A 21763-nucleotide genomic window follows, 5' to 3' on the forward strand; every position below is an offset into this window, starting at 1 on the left:
AATGCAGTTACCATAAGCCCATTCCATCAAGCAAACCAAGTTATCCTGTGTGAGGAATCTCTCTAGTATGTTATTTACTGCTGCATGTTTTGTGTCCTCTACAGATGTTGGTATCTTATCCTGACATAGGCACTTAAGGATGCTGCCTTTGTGTGGGAAGGAAGGAAGCAAAGCACAAGCCACATCCCAGAGCTGTGCCAAAGTCTGCACCCAGTCACCCCAGCTGCAAATGGATGTAAGGTCATTCAGACACCAAAGGTTGGTTGTGTGATGTTGGCTACACAGCCTGAACAGAGGACTTTATAATTGATATCCTTTAGCTATGCCAACCTGCTGGCTGGATCTTTGACCTTGATGAAGATGTGAAATAGCATCAGTTTAAGAGGTTCATATGGGATCTCGCTAGAGAGGCTTTCCTAGAGAAGGTCTTACCTCTCACTAGAGTGATCTCAGTGGTATGTGCGCCCATTTAAAATTTCTTTTTGAACTCTTTCAGTTAATGTGTTTTTAATCTGCTTAATGTGGGCTGCATTTGAATAGTATTACATCTTCAATTAGTCTGTCGTGTGGAAGCAAGCCAGAATCTTTCCAATGCCTGAGGATGTTATGACAAGATAGTTACTTTTCTTGTTGCTTTTTCAAACACTACCCAGTTTGTCTGCCAAGGAGCCATAAAACTATTTTAATCATCATTCATTTTTTAACTTGTAATTTTGCATCCCACGTTCATCTTCCATAAGTCTTTTTCTGGAACCAGTGAGGAATAAAAAGGTTTATTGCTGTTCGTCCTGAGGTCTCCTCTGCTTACATTGACCCAATTGGTTCATGTTTGTACTCCCATAGGCAATACATTCATGGAGAGTACAAAATAATTTTATCTCCTCTGGTGTTTGCAGGATGCCATCACAAACTTCCCCTCAAAGGCCTGGCTAGATGAAGTTTTCCCCAATCTTTTCATGCTTTCTACAGCATTTTTAAGATTTTTATGGTCTATTAGTCTGTTATTCTGCCATTTTTGCACTCATGAATTCAGGTCAGGATATACAGATCCAGCTAGAGTCTTACAAACAGGACATAGAGAAGCCTATCCTTCCATCATCTCTGGCTTTTATCACAGATCTAGCCACAGATATTCCCAGATTTAAGTCCACGCAAGTTCTTTCCAGAGCTGTACACAGGACTATATATCTTCTCTCTGCCCACCACAGTGGGATGGCTCAGCAAACATTGCTGAAACTTGTTTAAAATGTCCTTTTCACCTGGGGTGTTTGATTCTGGGAGGTGTTATTATCTATCACACTGAGGCTTCAAGGAGCAGGATACCATGTTACAGTGTGTGCTGCCGCAACCCCTCAGGCTGATAATTGCTGATGGATTAACTCAGGCCAGGATCTACTTTCGGACCTTGATGCAATGGGTGAGAATGAGGAAGGTAACAGCCTTACTTTTTGTGTCCCAAAAGAGTTGGGAATGCAAACAACTGAAACTTTATGGAACCAGCTTCAGGCATTTATCTGTTGGACCAAAAGTCAGACATCAGGAGAAGAAATGGAGTGTGTACTTCCCACTTGTCCTGCATATTGCCTTTGCTGCAGCCTAAGTCCTCCTCAGTCAACATGAAAAAGTGTCTGTGTGAGATAGGCATGTGCCCACATTACAGGGATGTTGCTCCTCCGAATGGTTCCTGTAGTGCTGGCCCAGTTTGAGGTCAGCCACAGAAACAGCCTGGAAAATCGAATGTCAGAGCAGATTTATCCAGTGAGCGGGACTGTTAATAAATTTCCCTGGTCCAAGTCCAGAGGAGATAGGACAGAGCTGATAGCCAGATGGGGTGGTCGAGGGAGCAGGCTGCTGTCCTTGAATGATTGCCAGTTCTGTCATTGGCCTCCTTCCTGTGCCCTCTGCTGCAGAGGAAACCCCAAGCCCCGGAGAGTGATTTCTGAGAGCCCACACCACCTGTGGCTGTCAGAAGTGACGGTGCTCTTCCTAAGGCAGGGAAAGATGAGAGCTGCAGTGTTGTGTCTGCTTCAACAGTGAGGCTGGTGTGCTGCTGCTGCTGTTTCTCTGGAAACATGGTGGCAATGTAGAGAGAAGACATGAGGTTTCCAACGGGAGAGTGAGTCCTCTGTAGGTCGAGCCCATGCCTGCCTCTGAGGCAGGCAGTATCATCCAGGCCTGAAGAAATGGGACTGCCAAATCCTCTGCTGTCTCCATAGGTGGTTAGTAGTTTTGGGAATAAGGTGAAGGGAGATGATTCTCTGTAACCAGCAATCCACTGAAGATGCATTCATGAAAAGCTATGAGAGTTACTGATATGACAGATAAAGCATTTTTTTCATGATTAATTAATAGAGGAGGAGTTGGACACAGGCACTTATGAAATTCACACATTTTAAATGCATGCAGGTAATGGTGTGAAGGATGGAGGGGGAAGACAGGACTTTCAGATAGCAGAGATGGTGGCTGTTTGACAGCTGGCGTTTTGGAGCTGGTCACTATTCTGAAAGACCTCAGCCATTTCATCTGATGGACCACCTGAACCTATCCTCATTTTTCCATCCTTTGCCTGTGATTGATTTGATCCACCTTGATTCATCTGAAGGTGATGATGACAATGATGAAGAGGTAACCATCCAGAGAGTGACAGCAAAAATGCTTACAGTAAAAAATGATCTTGCCTCTCCTTTCTCTATGCTGTACATGCTGGTCCTGTGTTTTTAAATTGCATGCATTTCTTAAGTTCCTGTATGCGCCACCCCCCTTGTTACATTAATTCTTATGGGAAAAATTGCTTTGGTATCTGTTGACCTCAGCTGCTTCATCTATGAGACTGAACATTTGCCATAAATCTTTTAGTTTGAGCATCCTTTCAGCCTCTTTCTGAATGGTTACGTTTTCATTGTCGTCATCTTCCTAAGATGAATCAAGATCAATCAAGGGTGAAGGATGGAAAAATGGGGTAATGATGACAGTTAACAGAGCAGGATTTTAAACGATTGGCAGCAGAACTCTGAGGCAGCAGATAGAGCAACACCCAGTTCTCCATCACTTCTCTATGCTGAGTTCTTCTTCCTTGGTTCAAATTCCCTACTAGGTCTGAAGGAGAGGCTGAGGAAGAGCCTGCTTTGTATGGGGAAGCTTGTTCTGTTTCCACTCTGTAGATAAGTGGAGAACCACTGCATTAACTCTTCCTGGTCTAGCTTTGCCCTATGCGTCCTTTTTCTTACTAGTATAGACAGAGAATTCAAAGCAAACATATTAAGGAGTGCTGGTTAACACTTGATTATCTTAATTGCCTTGTATGGCCCTCCTTCCCCTACCAGGCTCTTTCTGGCTTGGATCTCTCCCCTTTCCAGCTCTGATCCCACCACCCCATCATTAAAGCAGGTCTGGTTTTTTTAATCAACATTTCTGCTTTTGGCTATGATGCCTCATGCTTTGCCTGCCTGTTTGGAAAGCAGCTGTAGAGGGATCATCTAGTGGTCACAATTTAGCTTTCAAACTGAAAACAAGGTAAGGTAATGCTGTAGCCCAGCTGTGAGCAGAAGGCTCTGACCACCTGTGGCCCTGACAATCATTGCATTTCAGAAGCAGGGACTCTTCTCCATTTTGACAGGATTGCAGTTCTCAGAGGCACTTTGTCCTGCACCCTCCCTGCTCTTAACTTTCAGTTCTATTATTAAAAGGGTCTAAACATATGGAGGTGATTGAATTGCTCAGGCAGCTGGTGATAGAATAGGAGCCTGTTGCTATTGCACTGCTGCTTGGAGTCAGCAGTCACCTCTGCCTGGTGGCTCCTCTGGTTGTGGGTGAGATCCTCCATAGGAGACAAGGAGAAGCTCAGTCGCTGCATACTCTGGATCTGAGCCCTAGCTGTGGTACTAATTGGATGCTGTCTGGCGTCCAAAGATTTATTGCTATATTTGCTATGGGGAACATACAGGCTGGTGTCTGTTTTCTTTCCCAGGGTAGCTCTGTTGTGGCATGCAGCAGCTCTAACACAGGAGGTGTCTCCTGTCCAAGAGCAGGACATGCTGCCCAAGTTTCAGATGCATGTTATGACTCAGCTTGCTGATGAACTCATTAAACAAGTCACTGAGAGTTCATGGAGAGGTTAATATAAAGGGGTGGCACTGACCACTTCTGTGCAGGTGTCACACAAGCATTTACTGCGGTCTGCATTCATCCCACCTAGCAGAGATGCAAAGGGCCGGGATCACCTGAGGCTCCCTGTGCAGGCACAGGATAGAGAGAGGGTAATGCCAGCTAAGGATTCCTACCATCTGAATCATCCTCTGGAGATGTCCCTCTCACTCAATGGCTTTGGAGGGAGGTGGCGTTCCTAACTTGGGTGCCTCAATGAAGAGCCTGAAGTTAGATGGGATAAATTTGGGCTTTAAAGTCCTGTTCCAACTATCTCCAGGTTTGCTGTCAAACCTGGGGGGATGATCGGTTCTTTCTCAGTTGTTCCAAATCCTTCTCAAGAATGTGGAGCAACTACCCTAGGACAATGAGCATCACAGATTGGCTGTTTTCCCATTTTCCCTTCTTTACACTGTGGATGGAAGCGCAGGGAATGCATTCTGCTGTGATGGGCGAAGCAGCTCTGTTTCTGCTCACAAGGCTGGAGAAGGTACCTGTTGATCTCTGCCCCGTTACAGGCCCCTGTGTCCTGCTTGTCTCTGCCAGGCAAGTGAGGAGAGTCAGAGCTGAGGATTCAGGTTTCTCTTTTATTTTCTCCTTTCCGAAACTTTTTTGCATGTGAATTCTCTGGCCTTCAAAACTCTAGGACAGTTTCTAGCCCAGAGAAAACAAAATCTAAGTAGGAACTAAAGCTGTGCTTCTGCCATCTGAAGAGCAGAAGAAGGAGAGAAAGGGGAATTGTAAACATATATATACATACACACACATACATATAAAACAGCAACATCATCTTGTCAAGGACTTTGGGAGAGGAGAAGAGGACTAAGAACTCTCTCTTAGTATTTGTTGAGGTTGGGGGCTACTGGAGATAAGACGGAGTTGATTACTAGGACATAAAAGTACCTATGGGGAGGACTTGAAGTAGGCTTAAACTGCAGCAAGGGAATTGGGTTAGATGGTAAGAAAAACAAGTAATAAACTCTGAAGTAAGAGAAAAGATCTGGATTCTCTGTTTCAGAAGACGAATCTTATTTGGTTCATTTTTTTGGGTTGATTTTTTTTTTCTTTAATCTTAGTTTGCACTGGCAATGAGTTGCTTTATTCCCAGAACTACCCAGCTGAGTAGCTCACCTATGAATTATTGAGTAGTAAGATAACTGGTACTTGGCCAAAAGTTAATGCATATGGGATGCTTTTGGGAAAGAGTATCATTGGCTGACTCTTAGTGAATGTTTGGATCTAAACTATTTATATGCTATTGGGAGCGGCCTGTCACTGCCAGCCCAATTTGTTAAACAGAAGCATGTAATAGCAGATGCATGGGTATGAGCTGACATCTTGTTATCCTCTAGAAGACAGAGGCAGAACCTGAGCGGAGAGTTGGTGGTCTGACAGTGCTACACAAGGGAGGGATCCCCTCTTATAGGTATGTGGGTGGGAAGGAGAATCCCAGATCCACCTTAGCTGTCATCCTGCTTCACTGTGCTATACTAGCAAAATTGGCTGTGAGTTAGAGACAGTATTTTCATGTTAGTCTGTGGCAAAAAAAAAAATAAAAATCTAGATTTGGGTTACACCATTGGTCTGGCAGTAATTGAAGGTATTAGCTCTGAGATGCCCACTCTCTCACCCTCTTTATTTCTTTTGTGCATAACTTTGCTAATTGGGTGGTATGTGGGCGGGGGAGGATTATCAGCATGCATTTCACAAACAAATGTGCATGTGTCTTCTGTACATACACCATCTTTTCCCACTTATCTTTTTCAATTAGGGGAGCATACTGTGTTGAAACCAGGCACTTGAAGGTAAGTGAGACATGGGAATGAGGTGGCTTTACACTGAAGAATACTTGTCTTTGTAGTGTCTTGTTAGCATGAATTAATTGGGCAGTGAGTCTGAGTGGAGTTCCAGCATGTGTGGGACAGATCTTTTTTGAGGAGGCATATCTGTGAGGTAGAAGGTCTGGAAATTCCCACCTAAGATGGACTTTCTTCAAAGCACTCTGTAAAGTGAGCTAGGGGTCTCATGTATTAATCAGCACAGCTTGTCATGCAGAAGAAGAAATCCTTTAGTAAATCCCTATATTAAAACAAGGTGAGGACTGGTTGAGCTAATTGGCTTGGAAAGTTCAGAGGGGAGAAAAGCAGAAAAGCTGGTAGTGAATACATTTCATTTGCCCTTCTTTTAAAAGCAGTCAACTAACATGGAACTAAGCCTTCTCTGCTCTGAGCCCTGCTTCTCCGTTCCCTGCACCTACTTGTCTAGCAGAAGATGCACTCAAACAAATTTGTTTTATTTGAAATAACAATACTTGCAACTTGGCTTTCAAGCACTTTGCAAAAAAATGCACATTTTATCTCCTTATATGTGGGGAGACTAAAGTGCAAAGGCAAAAGCCGTAGAATATGAAAGAAATAGATTCTGGCTTTTAGTTGAAATAGGTTGAGCAAACCTTCCTCCACCTCCCCTCTTCTAACTACTCCATTATATCATCTCTCAGAAACAAATAGATGAGACTGGGCTTGTAAATATAAGTTGGATATTTATCTCCATGTGGAAAACTGCTGGTGCCTAATGTGGGTGCTGTTGCAGGGAACAGAATTGCTCAGCAGTAATTTCCCAGCCTTGTGACAATAAAAGAGTTTCCCGCTTGCTCGGGTAGAGCGCTCTGGTCTCTCCTGGAGCTGAAACCATGGAGCTTTCTACCTGCTGTGAAAGCAGAGGTGCAGTATCTTTGATGCCTGTGACATCTTTATTACCCCAGATTATGGGACTGGGGCTGGATAAGGAAGGCACCCTTTGCGGCGATTGGTTTGGTTGTCTAGAGAAGATTAGGGAAGACTGCATCCAGTATGACTACAGAAGGGTACCTATCAGAATTTAAATGGATGCTGGATGGGGCCATATAGGTCTCCTAAGGCCCTAATAAGAGCCTGTGCTGATTTGCTTTCCAGAGAGAGAAATTACTGCCCGGTGTTGTTAGCCATTTTGGATAACAAAACACAGCTAATTAATAGTAACTAACCACGAAGTGCAGTCTTTCATACCAGGTTATCTGTGTGTCCTTTGCAGTGTTAGTCCAGCGAGTGGTCAGTTAGCTCTCACACATGGGTAAGGTGAAGACTACAAGCAGGAGTCCCACTCGTGATGTGACTGTGTGGCTAAGCTTGGAGGGAGTCGTTCAGCAGAGCCGGGATAAGAGCTGCTGAAAATAAAGCTGCTTTCTAATCTAGCAAGGCTTGCTATTTTCATCACTTGTGTTACATGTTGCACTTCCTAGATTTAAATAAAAATGTAAATGATGACTGACTCTGGAGGGTAGAGTAGAGGGTGTTTTGCACAGGAGAGGAAGCCTGGGCTAAGGACTGAAGTGTGGGTCAGGATACAGGACTCCTGCGCTGTGTCTGATGCTGCCAGTTCATGTGAAACCAGGCAGGCAGTATTTCTGCTTGTGCCTCTCTTTTTCTGCCTGGACATTGCTGTGCCGTGGTGCTCTTTGCAGCAGAAGAAGTGTTGTGGGAAGTAGATCCCTGTAGAAAAATGAGAGTGCAGCAGCCTATGGCAGCTGCATAGACCAGCGGTACAATGCGGGCAGCTGACCACCTACAGAGATGGCTGTTGTCAGCCACTGGTCAAGGTGGCTACAGGGTGGAAAGGGCTGCCTGTGAGTCAGAAAGCGGGTTATGAGTGAGCTTGTCAGCTCTGACAGCCGTTTCAAAATGAGCCAGCATTTGGGAATTGCCTAGGATATGCTATTCACAGTCCTCAAGCTACAGTGCGAAAGCAGACTCTGCATGTGTCTTGCATAGTAGTGTCGTATCTGTGGTGTCAAGGTTTTTCGACCTTTTCAATTCTTGCCTGAGCTCTTAATGCAAGGTCTGTTCACTCAGTGTTCTCCTGTTCTGCAGATGCTGATTTGTGTTTAAGCTTGTCACCAATATCTGTGCATCAGTCCATTCCAATATGAGCCTTTCTTTGCCTTTCATCCATATGAGACTGAGCAGCCTCATGGCAACATCCCCATTTTTTAAAGTTAAAAAAAAATGTTTTCACGTAATTTATTTTTTTTTCACTATTTACCCCACAAGTGAAAAACTTTCAATAGTGCATCACTGCCATTCTGGGATGCTCTAACTTCATCATTGGTGAAAGAAGCATCTCTGCCTTCTGGAGGCATCTGAATTTGATGGGAACTTGCAGCAATCAGACAGTATTGCAGGGATTGCTGAGTACCCCTTCTTGAGCTGTGCCCAAGTAGGGCAGCACAGTAACAGTGCAAGGAGACTGTGGTCTCTCCTGCAAGCACTTTGGGTCTTGTAAGGAATAACACTCCTCCCTTCCTCAAGGCTAAAATAAAAACAGACTTAAAACAAATACTTACAGACTTGGCCACAGCTCAACAGCCAGTGCGCTTCTCGCTCATCTAACAGGACGAGCATTTCAGTCCTGGTTATTTCCAGTGAAACCAAGAAAATAAGAGGTAATTGGGGCACAAAGCAACGCCCCTTGACACTTGACGTTTCTCTGTTTTGTTTCTCTCGCTCTTGCCCTTCATCATCATGAACACCGTGCTAGCTTAGCAACCCTCCAGTGCAGAGCATCTGCTCTGGCTCACAGCAAGGGAGCTGCCTACAGCCCAGTTTTGCTTTAGGGTGCCTGGCACGATGGAGTAGGTTGCCTGTGTTTGGCTGATTTGATTTGCTCCTAACAAGCTAATTCTGCTGCAAAGGCAGGCTGCCCTGCCTTGTGTTTCACAGCAGCCACATCTTAACAAGATAAGATTGCTGGAGGACCCTCGTTCCCTCAGCATTGCCTAGAACGGTAACACGCTGCCCTCTTCACCCCTTTTGCCACTCCTTCTACCAGCTAGCTCTTCTGGACTTAAGCTGCGTACTGAGAGAAAACAGTAATTGTCTATGTTTATTTGCTGTGTTTTTTACCAGGGGATCCCAAAGCCCTGTATATGCAGAGAGGTGTTTTTACCTCCTTCTTGAAATGTAGCAACCTGCTGCCTGCAATGTGGCTGCTGCTTAAAAGAGCACTTCAGCTGCATGCAGTGGAGTTCAGGGGAGATATAGAAAGGCATTTGAAGAGCCTCTGGACAAGGACCCACCTTTGGAACTGGGCTAAAAACTGGGGTTGATACCCAAGCTCCCCAATGAGCACCATGGCAGCTTAGTGAGCCAAAATAGCCAGATACTGCTCCCTTATAGCCAGCAGGGATGCTGCTTCCTTGTGGGTATCAGAGGCACCTGGAAAATCATTACAATTTTCTGCAACTCCCTAAAGGTATCTGTGCAGGAGTCATGTTGGAGGTTTCTGCTCCGAGACAGTCACCATCTCAGGTGTACTGGAGTTGTTAGTTCCCAGTTCTGGGGAGTCAGAGCACTGGCTCATTTAAACAAGCTTTCTTTGGCATTTAAGCCAGGGATGAGAAAAGTCTGTGTTGTTATCTGCTAGGATTTGCAGACTGAATCCCTGCCTTGGTGGTGAGTCTCCCTTTTGTGTATAACCTACTTGAAGAAGTGTGGGCTCCCCAGTAGGCATTGGAGGCCAGAGCTAATGTCTTGCCCTGTAACTGCTGTTGACCTTTCTTTGCTTTGATATTCACTGGGAGCCTTCAGGAATAGCAGCCCCTTGGTGTAGTACTGCATCCTTTGCAGTGATGGGATGACCTGCTTCAGCTCTTTCTCCAGAAAACCCAGGGGCTCCAGGACTACCCGAAGAGTTAATGCTCATTGGGTGCTTTGTAGTGCCAGAGACAAGAGGAGAAAATGTAATCAATTTTTACTGTATAGGCACTTTCAGACATTCCCTTCACAAGGTGATAACGTAGGCCCAGAACCTGTCCCAGTGCAAATCAAGTAAATCCCATTTCCCAGCTGAAGAAGATTAAATATCTTCTGCATCCTTGGCTGCCCTGCTGTTCCTGTGACCTAAGGAAGCATCTGGAGTGTCCCAGCCTTGGTCCTCTGTGACCCTTTACCAGCCCCAGACACTCCCTCAGTGAGGCCCTGAGGGGCACTTTCCTTGCAGTGTGTGTCCTTGTAGGGGGCACTTCGTCAAATTTCAGACCTTTTCTCTTCCTCTGTCCAAGCTCCATACAAAGGCGCCACTTGGTGCAGTGAGGGAAGCTGCTCTCCCACCCCTCTCTCTCCTTGTGAGATAGATTGCTTTGAGTATATCTGGAGCTGCTGTGCCATTTTCTTTTTTTAAGCCTTCCTTTCCCTTTTCATCTTTTTTTTTTTTCTTTTTTTACCCTACATCACCAGCTGGCCTTGATTATAATGTGAGACCCCACCAGCTTCAATTAAGGAGCAGATGTGACCCAAGAAATGGGATAGCAGCTAGGAATGGAGATGACACATTCATGGCACTAGGTCTAATCAAACAACTTCTCACATTATTCTCACTATGAGGTGGGAGACGTGTGAGCCAAAGGCAAGTCAGCACTTGGAGCACCTGCAGAGACACATTGCTAGCAAAGCCATCTGTAACGAGCTGACCATGCCACTCAGCACGGCAATGTGAGCTCAGTCAAGGGCTGCTTTTAATTCACGTAAGTGCAGCAAAGGGCCCAGAAGCTGAGTTGAGAATGGGTACCTAGAAAACAATCAGCCACTGTCAAACAAGGGCTGCTAGGTGGAGGGGATGCTTGTACGCTGTGTACCCACAGATGCATCTGTGTCTCTGGGAGAGGGGGCACTGTGCATGCAGAGCTATGGTGTGGTGCATGCACCACCTTCATCTGTGGTGAAGATGGAGATGTTGCTAGTGTTACAGAGCTGTAGGTAGGTCTTGCTGGGGTCAGGCTATAAGAGGGGAGAGACTGGTGTGCTGAAGGCCCCCAGGCATGGCTGTGTTCATGGCAGCAAGGATGCTGTGTGACCTGTGGTTCCTAGTGGAACTGTGTCTGTGGCGCTGCAGATACTGTGTGTTGCAGGTTTTTGGCTGTGCTTGGCAGCTCTGTGGACCTTTAGATGAAGCAGGTGCTTTGTAGATCTGTAGTGCGTAGAAGCTGTGGAAGAGCAGGTGCTTTGAACCTGGAGAAGGTGAGCTGTGATTGTGCTGGAGCTGCTATAAATCTGTTCTCCCTCGTTCATATTCAAGCTAACAGCTGTTTTGTGTTCAGGAAGCTTTTCTCATTTTAGAGGGAAAGCTTCTGGTTATTCCCATGCTGTAGTGTTTTAATTAAGAGTTTATTGCAAGTGAAACACATCCATCAGATGACTGTGGAGACTGAAGTCCTCTGCCATTGCATTAAATAAGAGGTAACCCAAGCAATACCAATCCAAACTTTCTCCTTGCTCTGCCTCAACTGTGCCCAATTCATGAGGTTCCTGTAAATTTTTACAGAGCAAGACTTAGTAGCCTCCCTTTGCTAAGGAGGTGGCCACCATTCTCACACTACTGGCAGAGAAGCTGACATGGAGAGATGTGACTCACCTTCCAGCACTGTGGACTTGTTGCCAGAGATAAAAATAGGACCCGGAGTCCCTGTAGCCAGTCCCTGATGTGTTGTATTGATGTATTTGGGAGAAGCCCTCTAACACCCCTTCAGGTCTGTGCTCTGTGGGGACAGCCAGTGCGTATCCCTCCATCTGAACATGGTGTCCCTGATCACCCTGTCGGCTGTTGACCAGAAGAACATGAATGTAACTGCTTGAGAGCATACCTGCCTGCTCTGGGAATGCAGTTTATGCTAGGTATGAGGACTACGGTTATTCTGATTAGGATCTGAGGATTGAATCCAAGCTGTAGCTGCTTGAGTTGCGCTTCTCAGATGAAAGAGCAGGGCTCGGTAGCTCCTCCAAGCACTGTCTCACTGTGGGATGAGGACTTGCTAAAGGCTACTCCTACCTAATAAATGGGAGGGATGTGGGAGGTGGCCCCAGCCCAGTCAGAAGGGGATGTCAGACAACTATTGCTGCTTTTGGTTTGATGAAGCCTCGCTCCCACTAGAAAATAAATATCCTCTTGGAAGTCATAGGTGCTTGTCTCCTCAGCAGCACCACCGGGGTGACTGTGCTGAGATGGCTGTTCCCTGATGGCATCCCCGTCTGTCGCTCTGTTCGGTCTCCAGTCCCCCCCGTGGTGGAGCCGGCATTCCAGGACGTGCGCCAGGGCGTGGGGCGCAGTGTCACCCTGCGCTGCACCATGCTGAAGGGCAGCCCTATGAAGGTGGCCACCTCCGTCTGGCGCTTCAACGGGACCCTTCTGGCGCAGCCCCTGTCAGAGCAGCAGGACTACTCGGAGCTGAAGGTGGACAGCGTCAGCCGGGAGACCAGCGGTAGCTACGAGTGCAGCATTTCCAACGACGTGGGGGTCTCCACCTGTCTCTTCCAGGTGTCTGGTAAGTTGCAAAGTGCACACTGAAATGAGCTGTTGGATGGGGTCATGGAGGTGGGAAACTTCCTCTCCATAAACCGGTGCCAGTACAGGCAACCTCTGCTGCCTCCTCTGTGCATGGCGCTGTGTTCAGAAGGGATGACTTTCCATAAGCCACCAGGGAGATCTGCCTCCATTCAGGCAGTCCTTCAAGTCTGGGATGGACCTGGGGCCGTTATTGCCAGCCATGGTACATTTTAGCAGTGTTTGACCACTTGCCTGAAAGATACAGGACTTAAACTCAAGGCTGCCATCCACTTTCAAGCTTGGACAACATGTATCATAGGTAAGTATTGAGCAACGGGGAGTGAAGGGTTCTCTACATCCCCGCAACAGGCTCCAAACCATCTAATTTCCCCTTTAAAAACAAACAAAAACTGTATTATGTATTCCTGTACCTTCCCTATGTCTCCTGTCTGTGTCTCATGATGCAATGCTAAGACAAACATGAGCTGAGAATGGGTACTAGTACTCAGTGGATTTGCTCCTCACGGTTTTCTGTGAATCCAGCAGGCGCTGTAATATGACTTCTCTCCAGCACCTGAAACTGCAAAGAGGGATGGCAGAGTTATAGCATCTAAAACCACACATCTGACCCAGCCTCTCCAGCTGATCATTAAATCTGCTTTTCCCATGACCCCAGAATTGACTTGGGCACCAGTTTCTAGAAAAGCTCTCCAATGAAGTTGCCTTAATAAGCAGTAAATTCAGCCAAACTACTGGGTTTTCAGTCCAGGGCCAACTTATAATACTTTTTGAGTCAGGGCTGAACAAATGAGAATAAATAACATCCAGAGAGACCTGATTTTGAAGCAGGTCTTTCCTAGGGTTTGGAAAAGCTCAGGTATGCTATAACTCTTGAGATGCTCTCAGAAATGGGGAAGCCCAAACCACTTCTACTGTTTAGGCCCCATTTCAGGACCTTGCTCTCGCCCCTTGAGATTTCCTGGAATTTGTCTGGCAGTGGATCTTGCTTGAGAGCTTTGGCCCTCTCTATCCTTTCTTCATACGCTTGCAACTCTCATGTCACTAAGTAAGTGATGGCAAACCGTATCTCACTATGATCCACCACAGCAAACTGTCCCTAGAAAGCTTGGGAATGTTCCCAGGATCTGAATTTCTTGCTGGATGTAGTAACAAATACATATTGCCACCTGGTGTGCCATGCTGTGCCCCACGGGATAAAATCCGCTCAGCAGAAAGCAACATTCATCCCTAGAAAGCACTCATCAGGAAAGCAGCAAGCATTTATTTTCCTGCACCCCTTCTCTGCTTCCAAGGCATTGATATCTGATGGTGGCTTTTCAGCTCTAGACATCCCTGCCTGTGTCCTGGACAGTTGCAAATCAATTAGACCTTCTGAGCCTGTAGAGCAACCTGGAAAATAATCCAGTGGCTAGACTGCTGCGCTTGGGCTCAGGACCACTGGAGTTTTAATTCCTATCAGCCATGGCCTCCCTGTGTGAGTGAGGGGAAAGACACAGTATCTTTTTGTTTCTGTTTCTTCTCTGTGAAGGTAGGACCATAAACCTTCCTATCTGACAGGGAGGCAGTGACTCATTTGTGACTGTGAGGTGTTCAGATGCACTGGAAACAGAGTACATAAATCTGCCCAGGATGGGATTAGTTTCTTCTATGGAGGAGAGATTAGCTTTCTGAGATGTTTTGGAAGGATAGCAAGACATCCAACGCACTCCCCTTGAGCAAGTTATCAGGGTAGCCCATACTGGTCACCACCTGCACTCCCACTAGCTACAAGCACAGAAAAGCCCTGAAAGATGGAGTGAATAACCTTCAGCTCTTCCCATCAGCTGTAAACAAAAGACAAAACTTTCTAGCAATGGTAGAAGTTTCCAGAAAGGAAGCTCCAGAAGTATCCTGATGTGCTGCATTTCTATTAGAAGGGGGGTTTTTTTAGCTTCCGTTTCCATCTTGGAGTCAATTAATAAGGAATTAATATCATGCAAGGTGACAATTATCATCAGTTCTGATTTTATTTTGGAATCTATTATGAAGCTTGGTGTCCACAGTCAATACAAGTTGAATAAGCAGCAATTAGTCTCTGAGGTGGCTCTGAACTTCTTGCTTGTGCAAAAATTCAAGTCAATAAAAATAATAAGAAAAAAAGGACTTGGAAATAAACATCAATATTATCCATCAGTTCATAAAAAATAAACATTGAATCCTTTCAAGCTTAATTATAACCACACAGAATGGCGGGGTGTGTGATTCAAGTGGAAAGGTGCAGCAGACTTCCTGAGGAGATGGTGTTTATGCCTGTTCTGCTCTCCAGCATCCCTTGCTGCCCAGGCATCTTTCTGGTCTGTGCAGGTCCAGATTGGACCTGAAGCCAGAAAGGAGAGTTTTGGTTCAGGTCCAACTCCTGCCTGGCCCAGGACAGGACCTGCCAAAAATTGAAGTGCATAGGGTCACACGAAGGTAGTTTCAAATAGGGTAAAACCAATTGTGGGTAAGACTTTGAGTTGCTTCTGGGCCTGGTGCGTTAGTCCACCAGCCTCTGTGGCTGTGGCTGAAGGCTACAGCATGGCAGTAGCCTTCAAATCCTGTTTGGTAGTAGTTCAGGACAGCAGCAGCTGGGGAAATGATGGGAAATCCCTTCTTCTTTGAACTATCCAGTTTCTCTCTGGTACATCATTTCTCCTGTGTTTCCCTTCCTCCTGCTGCCCTCTGTTCTTAAGGGGAGATGTTGGTTTAGAAAAGACATATCTGCTCCTGCTGTTTTTACCCAGGCTGAGGTCAGTATCCCCTTTGCTGCCGAGTTGAGTGTCATTTTACAAAGAGGCTGGAGCACTGTGATGCCAAGGCAGGGGAGATGCAGAAGGAGCAAGGTCTTCTTTTTAATGCCATGGTCCCTGTGTGATAAATAACACTTTTCCTATGACCTACTGGCCAAATGATCTTTCTCAGGGTTTGTTAGCAGGAGACTCTGTAAAGCAGCAGATGAAACAGGAGAAATGCCGGTTTAAAGCTGTTACCTTAATCAAAGCAAGAGAGAAAAGATTAGCACTGGTTCCAGCTGGAGAACTGAAGTTGTTTCCACCTTCTCTGGTGTCCATGCCCCACTGGTGTTGCAGGGCTGCTAACCCTCCCAGTAGTTTAGGCTGTGAAAGCAGTAGTGGTTCACAGAAAATGATGGTATGTCAGTGCAACACTAGCTACAATAGTAAGGGTGTCCATCATGTCAAAGGCAAGTGAATGAGCTGGGTGAACGGAGCTGTTCCACTCTCACCACATCTCTTTGTAATTTATGTTCCCCTTGATCGCACTCTTTTACTTTCCTCCCTCTTTTTTTTTTTTCCCCCCCCTCCAGCAAAAGCTTACAGCCCAGAGTTTTACTATGACACTCCCAACCCCACCTTGAGCCAGAAGCAATCCAAGAATTACTCTTACGTCTTGCAGTGGACACAGAAGGAGCCCGATGCTGTGGATCCCATCCTGAAGTATCGCCTGGAAGTCCGTCAGGTAAGGTCTCCTCTTCTGGAGCCTCAGTACGTGCCCTGGGGAAGAGGACCTCCCAGGAGGCAGTTACATCAATGTCTCCTTGCTGATTAAGAGCTGAAGGTGATGAAGTTGCCACATCCTGATGGTCTTGCACTTTCCCCACCAAATGGAAGAGACAGGCCAAGTGCACAGCTCAGCATTGGTTTTTACATCTGGTGTTGGGTATGATCAAGGGCTTTCAAAGCCCTGCTGTCTCCCATCAGACTGTCCATGCTTGGGCTTTTAATGTGAACAAAACCCCACAGTCATTAGTAGGTATTGTAGATTTTATAGGCCAAAGACTCAAGTGAGGGGAATTCCATCCTCCTCACTTGTATGAAATAAAGGGAATAACCTGAAGAGCTCTCCAGGCAGGAACTGCAGGAAGAAGTCATTGGCTGTTTGTGTTGCAGAAGGGCTTTCATACTGTCACAGTAATGAAGCTATTTGGACTGTATAAACTCTGCAGGGGAAGAGAAGTAGGTTTCAAGGTTTCTGAGTCTGAAGAGAAATCATACCTGGGGGGAGGGAGAACTGAGGGAAATCTGAAGAGATCACTGGTTGGAGAAGGTTAGGGAAAAGAGTCATGTTTTTAAAGAGCACATTAACCTAGCAGGATTGCCAGGTACTTTCATCCACACTCAGCAAAGTGCCTGTGTTCAACAGTTTTTAAAAATGGGGACACTTAAAATTGGTAGTTATTGCCATTCAGTGGTAGCTTGGAAGCAAATGCATTTTGAAAGGAAAAGTTAGATTACTGTAGATAGAAAGCAAAATAATTAAAAAGATCCAAGTGTCTCTTTCCTCTAGTTCTGCACAGTAGGCTCCAGTTTTATGTCTTGTTTGATTGCGAGCTCTCTGGGGTGGGACAGCCTTTGTTTGTTACTCAAACCGTGTGGAGCATGTTGTCAGCGCTTAATAATAATACAGGACACAGGGGAGCCTCTAATAATGAAGGCAGTTTGTCATAGTACCCCTTTCCTCTTAGCCAAGTTTTGCTATTATCAGCACTGCAACTCAATGAACTAATTTGTGATTTTTATCCTTCTCCAGTGATGTTGAGGTTTTTTTTCCTTTTGCACAGTGCCTAGAAGTAATCCTGGATCTGTTCCTCATCAAGCTCCTACTGAAAGGGATCAAGAAAAGGGAAAATCACATTTCTGCTTTAAGTTATGACAGGAAGGAAGCTGAGTGCCCAAGCAAATTTAACCACCCCGGTTTTGTTCATACCCCATCAGTTACTGCTGTTAGTGTTTCTTTTGCAGCACCACCACATAGTTGCGTCTATTGAGTGGTGTGTTTTAGAGGAGTTTTATACTGTTGCCCTGCTGTAGCCTGGTCTCATGTATGGGCAGGCTCTTAGAAATGGCTACAGGTGCCATTGTGGTGGCCTGGGTCTGAATAAGGGAGAGAGGAGGAAGCAGGGGAGATTTTTTTCCCACTTCTGTCAAGCACAAGCAGGAAACACTCTGGAAAAGACTTTCATGATATTGCCTCCTCCTGGCCCTCCTCCAGTGAAGACACTTGCATTTCTCGGTGAGGTCTTTGCCTCCATGTGCCGTACTGAGGTTTCACTGAGCCCTTTTAATTTCCTTGTCCCAGAGAATCACATCCCGTCTTGTCTCCAACCTGCCATTTCCCAGAGATGCCTCTGTGTTCCTGTCCTGCCTTCCTGGTGTTTTCCCCGTGATGACTCACTTGGGCTCCAAGCAGCCTTGTGACACCTCCTGATCTTTCACTCTTTCCCTTGTGCCATCACCCTCTTCTATCTTACCCAGGCTTTGCTGCTTTGTCGCACCTTCTTCTCCGTGCTGGGGCACCTGGGCTAAGCTTTGTATCCTGTTGTTCCATCACTGGACCACAGAACGTAGTGACGTTACGGAATATAACTGTGAAAAGCTCAAAAGCTTAAAAGCATTGCTGACTGGAGAGCTCTTAAGAAAGGGGATTTGTCTGCTTGAATGAGGAGCTGCTGTTTGCCTGTGCACTCTCCTCACTGGATACACTGGCTTCCAGGCACTAGCTCTGATGGCACAAAAATCATCCTAGAGAGCTAGGAATGAAGTGGAATATTCTCCTCAGATAAAACGGGCCTCAACTGATTCATTGCGAACATCAAGCTGATGAAAGCTTACCCAGCCAGCCAGCCCACCTTCTTCTCCAGCCCTGGGAGCTCCCCAGCCTCAGTGGTCATGGCAGGTGCTTTTCAGCATCTTAAGGATGAATGAATGTGGCAGCAGCAGCCTGCAGTCTTGAGGTGGTGAGGGGCTTTCTGCAGGGAGGGTTAACTATTGCTGAGCTGGAATCCAAAGGGCAACCATCTGGGATTCCCACTGGTTGTAAAATGGTTTGCTGGTTTTCATTTCAATCTCCCTGGTTTGCTTGAAGAGCTCTTGGATATGTAATGTGAAGATCCCCAAGTAGCAGGATGCTTTGCAAGGCACCTGGGAACCCTTGAATTAAATTTGCTTGCTGCAGCTGCTGAAAATGGGGCTGGGTGAGAGTAAAAGTGCTGCTTATTAATTGGCTGGTGCTGTGGCTCCTCCAACTCTTCCTGTTCAACAGCTTCTGAGGGCTGCTTGGGCATTCCTGGGGGGGATTGCAAGCAGTCTGGGGGAATTTTGTTTCGTAAGCAATGCATGAGGGCTCCCAGCAAGACAGGTGGTGCATTTCCACAGGAACGGATTGTTCCTGACACTGCGGAGCAGGCTGAGCAGCGCAGCAGACGTACCAGTTCCAGTAGAATAAGAACTAACTTTCGATTAAAACCAAATAAACAGCCTGACAGCTTGGAGCCACTGACCCAGGCAAAGCACGTACAATAGAGATGTGGAGCAAGCTTCTTGTAAAGCCTCTGTTGTATGTCTCTGCAAATAGGCTGTTATTTCCCAGAGTGCATTGTTCAGGTGGGCTTAGGCAGTGTCGTTGTGTTGAGTGGCAATTCAGAGGGGAAAACAACCCCACGGAGGAATGGCAGGGGCCTCACAGACATCTGTCCTGATGGCTTGGGACATTTTTCCTTTCTTGCTCCAAGGCAACTGATCCAAATGCTGACCACCTTACTTCACCTTAGCCAGTGAACTTCGTGAGTTCACAGTCTTAGGTGGTTTGATTGTGGGCAGATGCCATGAGGCTTTTGAGCTATTTGTTTGGTCAGCTTTTTTTCTTCCATGTGTTCTTGTAGCATAGAAAGGCACTGAGGCACTGCACTCCAACTGAATATGTTTTTCATTGCTTGGGGATTCAAAGCAGCCTCCCCAAACCAGATCTTTGCTTAAAAAATAAAAAGCCTTTTAAGTTGCTTGTTTCTCTCTGTGTATTTTATCCCCTCCCAGAGCTCTACTCTAACATTAAAGAGAAATGAAAAGCCATCTAATATTGCAAGCAGGTTGCATCCTGGAGGAAAGATCTGAGTTGGGCTGGTGGTTACGGTTACAGAGGATAGTGGCAGAATTACTGTGCACTTAATGAGCTGGAACCCATCTGTGACCTGAGGCTGCAAGAGAAAGAGGAAGGAGAAGGTATTGCTGCAGTAGGGAAGTTTAATCTTCGTTGTGCCCCTCAAGGAGACCTGAGGCTGCCATCTCCTCTGTACCTTCTGATACGCAGGCTCAGGCCAGAATGGGTCCAGCTTAACACATTCCTGCCTTTCCTTCTCTCAGAGCAGGCTCAGCACTACCTGCCAGACAGACCCCTGAAATTTGCACCAGGCCAAGCCCCAGACCCATTTGCTAAATTAGCTCACTAGGTTGTCACTTCAGATTAATTCCTGTCAGGGAGACTGTCTTTAATGAGACTGGCCCTGTGCAATGCCTGAGTAATTGTATGATCTCTCTTTGTTTGTACTTTCATCCCCTCCATGTTGGATAAACATCCCCTGCTGTCTACAAAACTCATCTGGGCTCAGGAGCCGGCTGCCACTTGCCTCATCAGCCAGACAGAGCAGCATTAATGAGAGCTGCGGCAGTGGGGAGCCGGGCTCACCGTGTGGGGAGGTGACAGATAACAGAGCTGTTTGGACAGACATGGGACAGGGGTGTTAGCAGGAATTTAATGATTGTGATTAGAGCAGAAGGTTAACTGCGCTGATGGCCATTGCAACGCAGCAGGAGAGGTTTTATGCAGAGGCCCACGGGCTGCGGATCTGTATCGCTTCATTTCTGCCTCTGAGTTGTTCCTTTGCTCTCCTCCGAGCCCACTTCAGTAGCGTCTGTCAACTGCTGTCTGTCTTTGGCTTCATTAGTGCACGGAGCCAGATGCCCCTCCAAGGGCACATGGACCCAGGCAGGGGCATCTCTTGCTCTTTTCACACACTAAGCAGGGGTGGTATTACTCCAAAGGGAGGATGAGCAAGTAGTGCACCAGCCCATAGTCTTTTACATAAATGTTTAGTTGAGAATCCTGTTAACTTGCACCACTGTGCTTCCCCCATTCATGCACCACCATGTCTTGGTGAACCCATATGTGTGGCCCTTGGCCCATGAGGAACCAGCCTGGTGACATTGGATGCATCTTCCAATCATAGAGTCATTTAGGTTGGAGAAGACCTTTAGGATCATTGAGTCCAACCATCAACCATGCCCATTAAACCATGTCCTGAAGTGCTTGCAAGCAACCCTGTGATAAAATAAACAGCTAGTTTGGGCAGCCAGGGTAGAAAAAACTTCCATGGCAAGCTAATCTACTCAGCCCTGTACTCATCAGGAGTGAGAACATTCAGGCCAAAAGCTTGTCTCCTCCCACCTTCAGCAGCAGCCAGAGCCTGGAGAAGAGTATAAAACCAAAACAGACACATGCAGTATTGCTTTCTCTGCCTCTAGATATTATAAACCTCTTTGTTTACTGGGTCCCAGGTTAGGAATGGCTATGAATGCAGAAAGGCAATGTACTCAAGTGCGTGGTGGCCCTTGCAGCAGCCCAGTCCTGTGCTCTGGGAGGTGAACAAAAGCTTTCCTTCCGTAGCTGCAACCGTGGCTTCAGGCAAAACTTCTTAGTAAACTGAGCAGCCAGCACCTCTGGGGGTTGCCTGAGGGCTGCACCTTGGGGCCGGCAGGACACTGAGGGCTAGGAAAGAAGGAAGCTCTGTGCAAGGCAGGCAGGGATGGCTGAACTCACTCTACAAAGGGGGTAATATTGAAGTTGCTGGCTCCGGGGGATTACATGCTGTCTGGGCAATGCTGCCATCACCAAGGCTGACAGGCCTGGGTCCATAGCCTTCATCCCGAGGCTCTCTGGGGCCCCATGCCCTCAGTGGCCCCATCATGTGCATTCCCCCACTAGTGCTGTGGTGGGGTTTTCAGCTGAGGAATGCTGCAGAAGCTGAAAAGGTGATACAGTGAGGTTTTAGGATAGCTTAGCTAAAAAGCAGTTAGACCTGTCCTCCTAAGTCCTTTTCATACTACAAGATGAAAAGCTTAAAGGGTGGAGTTGTGGCTTGTAAAGTAGGGAGGGCCCCATCCTGCTCTGGATAAAATGTGACCTGTGGGGCACTGGCCTGGTGTTACCTGGAAAAAGGGAAAGGGCTTGTGGTGCCACATCCACTGAGAAATCCTCCTGCTGAAAGGCTGCTTAACTGGACAGGCTAGTCTGATGTCCCAGTGTGGGGCACAGACAGGGCACATAGAACAAGGATGTGCAAGTCCCTTTTCCTTTCTTCCTCCCTTGCTAAAGCATCACAGTCCCAGCCGGCTGCAGTGAGGAAGGAAGTGTGACTTCCCATAATGCAGCAGAT

The 21763-nt window shown here is 46.6% G+C and overlaps 1 protein-coding gene across 1 annotated transcript in view; it reads left to right on the forward strand.

Annotated features, from left to right (window-relative positions):
* Window positions 1-21763, forward strand: part of MDGA1 (MAM domain containing glycosylphosphatidylinositol anchor 1) — a 144332-nt gene that overhangs the window by 81330 nt on the left and 41239 nt on the right. The window contains exons 9-10 of the mRNA XM_075042038.1: window positions 12227-12496; window positions 15863-16014. Of these exons, the coding sequence (XP_074898139.1) occupies window positions 12227-12496; window positions 15863-16014 (422 nt within the window). The remainder of the gene's footprint in view (window positions 1-12226; window positions 12497-15862; window positions 16015-21763) is intronic.

The sequence above is a fragment of the Buteo buteo genome, chromosome 12 (genome assembly GCF_964188355.1).
Source record: "Buteo buteo chromosome 12, bButBut1.hap1.1, whole genome shotgun sequence".
NCBI lineage: Eukaryota > Metazoa > Chordata > Aves > Accipitriformes > Accipitridae > Buteo > Buteo buteo.